Genomic DNA, 6,482 nt, shown 5'->3' with positions numbered 1-6,482 from the left:
ACTGTGGGGGCATTTCTGTATGTGGCACTAGGGGCATATCTGGCACTAGGGTATATTTAATGAGGGTGGTTAGGTACCTGCCCAGAGTCTACCTTGACCTGGTGGTAGGCTTGATAATTTTTGGCCAAAATATCTGGCTAAAATATTTTTTGTAAAAGGGGGGGTGGGGGGCTATTTTGTCAGATGCTGGTCAACTACACCCACGCATGCATCCTTTACTGTAGCCAGTTGTCCTTTATGAAGTTATTTTTCCTACACTGTGAGACATTTTGGACAAACCAAGCAAGTGGGACACAATGAATATTTGTCACTGAAAGCTTTTTTATAAAGGTAATAAACTTCCCTTATTCTCGATTAATCCATGAAGTGAATATACAGTGGCTGGTACACACTTGGACCACTATGTTACTACTGCTGCTATACTGTAAGTAACTACTAAGCATGCCATGGTCCGACGGTGCAGTACAAGGAGGTTGATCAGACGTGACAGACGTGATCCGTCCACGGTTCATAACGTTCATTGACTCACCGACTAGTCAGTTTCCTCTGATCCCGCCCACCATACACTACTTCAGGCGGCGGGGCTCCATGTCACACCTGACAGCTGTATTAGCAAATGGCGGCGCGCTCTTGTGTCCCGCCTCCACCCTGCACCAATCGGAGGTGTTCTAATGACGGATGCTTCTCAGTGTTAAGGTGACCTGCGCTGAGCAGACTGTGCAGTTGCCATTTGTGAGTTCGGTGCAGCCGGTGCAGCAATCATGTCTCTGTCTAACAAGCTTACCCTGGACAAGGTGGATGTGAAGGGGAAGAGGGTGGTGATGAGGTGAGAGGACTGGCTGCGGCCTTACTGCTGCGTGTGGCTTATGGGCAGGGTTGCAGTAATATGAAGGTGCTGGTGTAATGCTATTACATGCCCTGTGCGTGGCTGCAGGCTGTGCTCTTCGCTGTATGCTTCTGTCTGTATGTGGGTGTGACTGCAGCATCCCTAGCTAGTGACTCTGCTGCCATAGAGGGTCAATACTCATTCATGTAACATGGTACTGAGTACACAATCGGAGATGGAGTAATGCATTCCACTACAGCTGATAAAATATTCTGTAATATATAACAGAAACACAGTTTACTGATGTGACGTTTAAAATAAACAGACATCAAAAGGCAACTGTTTGGTTTCCCCGCTCCCCCACATGCATGTTGCATCTAGTCAGTAGTCATACATGAGATGATTTTTCTTGGATAGTGGAAAGGGTACAGTAGATGATGGGAGGGGAGGGGGGGGGTTTATTAATTGACCACCTGAAAGATTCCACAGCCACCCCTCATATTCCTTCTATAGGCACCAATTTGTTACTATACCAGATTGCAAGGGATTTCGTGAAACTATTTTCAATGGATGTTAAGTTGCTCTGCTGTCATCAGTCTTTGTGTAAATACCAGTGAGCGTGTTGATCATAGTTATAAAGAAAATGACAGTGATGTTGCAGATCTACCGTCCTATCCTTTATTAAACTGTGACTGAGATATTACTGTGCCCTTACACTGGGTTTTGTTTTGTTTTTTCTTGTGCTAACTAATGCTGCTTTCAGATCTCAAATGCCGGATCCTACCCGGTAAGAGAAACGTGTACTTACCGGGTGGGATCCAGCATTTGCGCTCCGTTGCTGGCTTTCCGACCTGGCAATATACCGGGTCGGTTGCCATAGCAGCGGAGGGTGCAGGGGCGGGGGTGGAGGCGCCGCCGGGAGATGAGCTTATCTTCTGCGCCGCCTATGCTGTGAATGGGAACCGTGTCGCATCGGAACGGCTCCCATTCACACTGCACCTGACCCGGTAAGAACCCTTCTTTTTTACCGGGTTGAATTACCAGGTCAGGCGACCCGCTAATTCAGAATTGGACCTTTCACATCGCACACTGACCCGTTTCGACACTGCAATATGCCGTGTCGATACTGGGTTTTTAGTGCGATGTGAAAGGGGTATAAAACTACCTGAGTTGAAAAATATCTTCTCTCCACTGAATTCATTAAGCTCATGAAATAACTTGTTTTCTGGTTCTGTGATGCTATAGCTGAAAGGAGATTATTCTGATATTAAATGAACAACTAGTAGCCCTATGTCCAGGCACCTGATTAGCCTGCTCTGTTTTTCCTGTTGTTTTCCCTGGGCATTATCTTGCCCCATCTTAAAAGCTTGAAGATTTGTATAGAGCACAGGTTCCCAAACACGGTCCTCATAGCACCTAATGGTCCAGGGTTTAAGGATATCCATGGCTGATGGTTAAGTCAAATTGATTGAGGTACTGATTAGGTCACCTGTTCCTAAACTTGGTTGTTCTTAAAATCGGGACTGTTAGGTGATTTGAGTAGCACATTTGGGAACCTCTGGTATAGATCTGGTCTGTAGGAACGTCGTATCCTGCTGTGGGATATTTTATTCTGTGAAGGGAACACTGAGACCTTATTCACCCTCTGTATGATGATGATGGGAAATACATTTAGAAATCATGTATAATATTGTACTATGTTAATGCATAATAAAGAAGTCTTTGGGGGGTTCAATTTGTTTTTGTGGGCCCCGCACCCGCCGGCAGCTATTCAAATATTTCTGCTGGTAGGCACAAGACCTTCATTTCAGCTCGCTACCCCTGGGGTTGGTGAGCTGACATGCGTGAGAAGTGACCCATTTGGCCGCCCAAACGGAACTCTTTGCGTTGCGCCAAATTCATTTAGTTGAGTTTTGCTGCTTGACACGGCTAAACTTGACTGATATGGGGGAACAATAGAATATTGCCCCGCTATCTCCTGTCACTTTAGATGGGAGATTGTGCATGAAAAAGCAACTGAATTCCCCACACTAATGTACAATAAAGAAGTTGTGACCTTAACCTTTTAAAACACATTTTTGGAAATTGAACTATTGACTTTATGGCCTATTTTAACATATATTTCATGCATTTATTACCATTTGGAAATTGCAAAAGGGAGGCATGAACCATGTGGATCGCTAAAGAACCCCACGTGTGGGGACTATTGGTAACTGTGACACCTCCCTCTCCCCTGTATTTGTGCTCTGCTCTCATGTGTACCGATAGAATACAGCAGGTACCTGATCCTGTCAGGAATGCCAAAAGAATTCTGTCTGGTATCACTCTGAAGACTAAAAATAAAATACAAGGGATTGTGGGACTAGTGGCTGTTACGCAGCAGTTGTCTTGTTTCTCATGCCACAGCCCTAATGTATACTTTTCAGTGAACATCCTACCTCCTTTATGACTGAAGTTGGATCAGTAGGCTGCTACGTTAAACCTGGAAGCTGAATTTAGTAATTTTAAAAGAACCCATCCATTGGCAGACTATACTATTTCTTTATTTTTTTTTTATTATTATTATTTTTAAATTTTACATCATGTTAAGCCCTCCATCTTTTACTTTAGGTTTCTAGTTATAATTTACACATCTAAACTCCAGGGCCGAATTTAAGGGTCAGGCTGCCCCTAGATACAATATTATTGCCCCCCCCCCTCCCTACACACTCATGTCTCTACATGTACCACACATTCAGAAGTTATTTATACAGAACACATCACGTTTGTAATAACTGCACTCATTTATGGACGACTAGCCTGAACCTTTTTAGGTATAAATTACAATGAGCATACTGTAGATAATCACTCTGCTGCTGACTGTTAATAATTTATGTCCCTGAAGCTGTGAGCGGCACTGCCAGCGTGGGCTGCTCTCTCTCCTCCTTCTGCTGTTTATGTCCTCCCCACCCCCCCTTAGGCTGTGAGCGGCGCCGTCAGCGCGGGGTGGGCACCCGCTGCTCTCTCTTCTGGTGATGTCATTCATTGATTGACAATTTGATTCCCACCGATTGAGCAGGCGCTCGCTGCTCTCTCCTCCTTTCTGCTGTCAAATTGACAACAGAGGAGGGGAGAGAGTAGCGAGCGCCCGTGCCGCCGCTGCGGTTCACAGGCTCAGCCTCGGGGACATGCATCACATTAACACAGCAGAGGAGGAGAGCCGCTCAGCCTCAGGGGGACATTAAAAGCAGAGAGGAGGAGAGCAGCGAGCACCTGCGCTGGATCAATCACTGTCCATAGTCTGACACTGGTACCAGGGCTGCGCTGCCAGGCCAGGACTCTGAGCAGCCAGCAGCAGCCCGATGGGGACACATCAGCTAGACTGGGGGGCGGGGGGGATTTGCATGCTGCCCCCAAAAGGTGCCGTCCCTAGGCATGGCATGGGCCTCACATGCCTAGTGGGAAATCCGGCTCTGCTAAACTCCATGTTGTCATTAAATGTGTTTTCGATAGTAACAACCATGTTTTATTAGACGACTGCTGTGTGCTAGGCTGGTCCAGTGTAATATTCAGGACTTCTGTGGAAATGACTGTCATAGTCACGCATACCACATGCAGGTTGGCAAGCAAACACTGACCACAATACAGTATTTATGCTGCTACAACATAGCAAGCAGGGATAAATCGTGTATTACTGAGCCCGTTTATACTTCATGTGCTCACTGTATCTATGTCACAGAGACCTAACTTCCGTTGCAGGAGCTGAGTCACAGTGTCTGAATAATGGTTCATGTTCCTTTATTAACCTGTCGCTAGCATGTAATTGTACCATGAGGCTAGGCCTCTTCTTTGATGCACAAAGTTATAAAGAAAACCTATACCAGATATAGCTACATAAATGTGTGTGTGTGTGTACTCTACAGTTTTTAGTAAAGGCAGGAATTAAAGTGTATTCCCAGTTGCCTGTAAACTTGCTTGGTCTATGGATTTTCTTTTTAGTAACTGCTCCATGCACTGTAGCAGGAATCTTGGTGGTGATTCAGGGTAGCAATTCTTGACCTGGTAATTTGCTTGTCTGTGTGAAAGGGGGGTCAGACAGAGACCAGCAAAACTAACCTTCACTCAGATGCTGGGTAAAAGTAGGGATTTTCAGACATTTCTGTCTGAGAGAGGTAGAATTCACATCTTAATGGGTGTAGTTATGTATCACCCGGGCATAAACTTGTAGGCTAAGGGGTATATGCAATTGCGGTCGAATTCCCGAAATTGTCGAAAAACTGGACTTTTTCGCCCCCCAAAAAAATTCGACTATACAATTCAGTACTTTTCGTCAAAACGGACTTTCCAAATTTCGACACTTGTGAAATTCGACATTTCTGCAATGGTACAAATGCGGCAATTCGCCAAAAGTATATTCAATTGAAGTTTGGAAATTCGACAACCGTGCTTTTAGACAGTAAATTCGTCATTTTCAATCCGCCACACTTTGGTGGCGGAATCTAATAAAAAAAATTTAAAACATGTATTTTTTATTGGTAATAGCATATCTATTTATATTAGAAGGGATTAGGTACTTGGTTTGTCTTTTTTGGAGGCACAAGTATTATTTATATATTTTTAAAAATATTATCATTATCATTATTTTTTTTAAATGGAATGGTAAAACACGAAAAAAAATTGCGTGGGGTCCCCCCTCCTAAGCTTAACCAGCCTCGGGCTCTTCGAGCCGGTCCTGGTTCTAAAAATCCGGGTGGAAAACGGACAGGGGATCCCCCGTATTTTTAAACCCAGCACCGGGCTCTGCGCCTGGTGCAAAAAATACGGGGATCCCCTGTATTTTTTAACACCAGTATTGGGCTCCACTAGCTGGACAGATAATGCCACAGCCGGGGGTCACTTTTATACAGCGCCCTGTGGCCGTGGCATTAAATATCCAACTAGTCACCCCTGGCCAGGGTACCCTGGGGGAGTGGGGACCCCTTCAATCAAGGGGTCCCCCCCCCCCAGCCACCCAAGGGCCAGGGGTGAAGCCCGAGGCTGCCCCTCCTCCCCCATCCAAGGGCTGCGGATGGGGGGATGATAGCCTTGAGAAAATGTAAAGAATTTTTTTTCCAGTAGTACTACAATCCCCAGCAAGCCTCCCCTGCAAGCTGGTACTTGGAGAACCACAAGTACCAGCATGCGGGAGAAAAATGGGCCCGCTGGTACCTGTAGTTCTACTGGAAAAAAAATACCCAAATAATAACAGGACACGCACACTTTGAAAGTAGAACTTTATTACATACATGTCGACACACACAAATACTTACCTATGTTGACACGACGTTCGGTCCACTTGTCCAAGTAGAATCCACGTGTACCTGTGAATAAAATTATACTCGCGTGATCCAGTGTCCAGATTATAATCCTCGTACTTGGCAAAAAAAAACCGAACACCCGGACCAAACGGACTGAAAGGGGTCCCATGTTTACGCATGGGACCCCTTTCCCCGAATGCAGAGACTCCCCCCCCCCCCCCCCCCCCCCCCCCCCCCCCCTGTGACTGCTGTCACAGAAAGCTCTCTTCAGCCAATCAGCGAGCGCAACGTCCTGGCACTCTGCTGATTGGCTATGCACGTCTGAGCTGTCCGACAGCGCATCGCAAAGCCTCTCCATTATATTCAATGACGGGAACTTT

General features: G+C 45.8%; 1 protein-coding gene across 1 annotated transcript in view; it reads left to right on the top strand.

The window, feature by feature from the left end:
- The first annotated feature begins 688 nt into the window (after positions 1-688).
- Positions 689-6,482, top strand: part of LOC134949004 (phosphoglycerate kinase) — a 99,188-nt gene continuing 93,394 nt past the window's right edge. The window contains exon 1 of the mRNA XM_063937330.1: positions 689-826. Coding sequence (XP_063793400.1) covers positions 762-826 — 65 coding nt within the window. The 5' untranslated portion in view covers positions 689-761. The remainder of the gene's footprint in view (positions 827-6,482) is intronic.

This window comes from Pseudophryne corroboree, chromosome 8, assembly GCF_028390025.1.
Source record: "Pseudophryne corroboree isolate aPseCor3 chromosome 8, aPseCor3.hap2, whole genome shotgun sequence".
Classification (NCBI taxonomy): domain Eukaryota; kingdom Metazoa; phylum Chordata; class Amphibia; order Anura; family Myobatrachidae; genus Pseudophryne; species Pseudophryne corroboree.
Note: the sequence above shows the minus strand (reverse complement) of the source record. Positions and strands in the feature narration are given on the sequence as shown.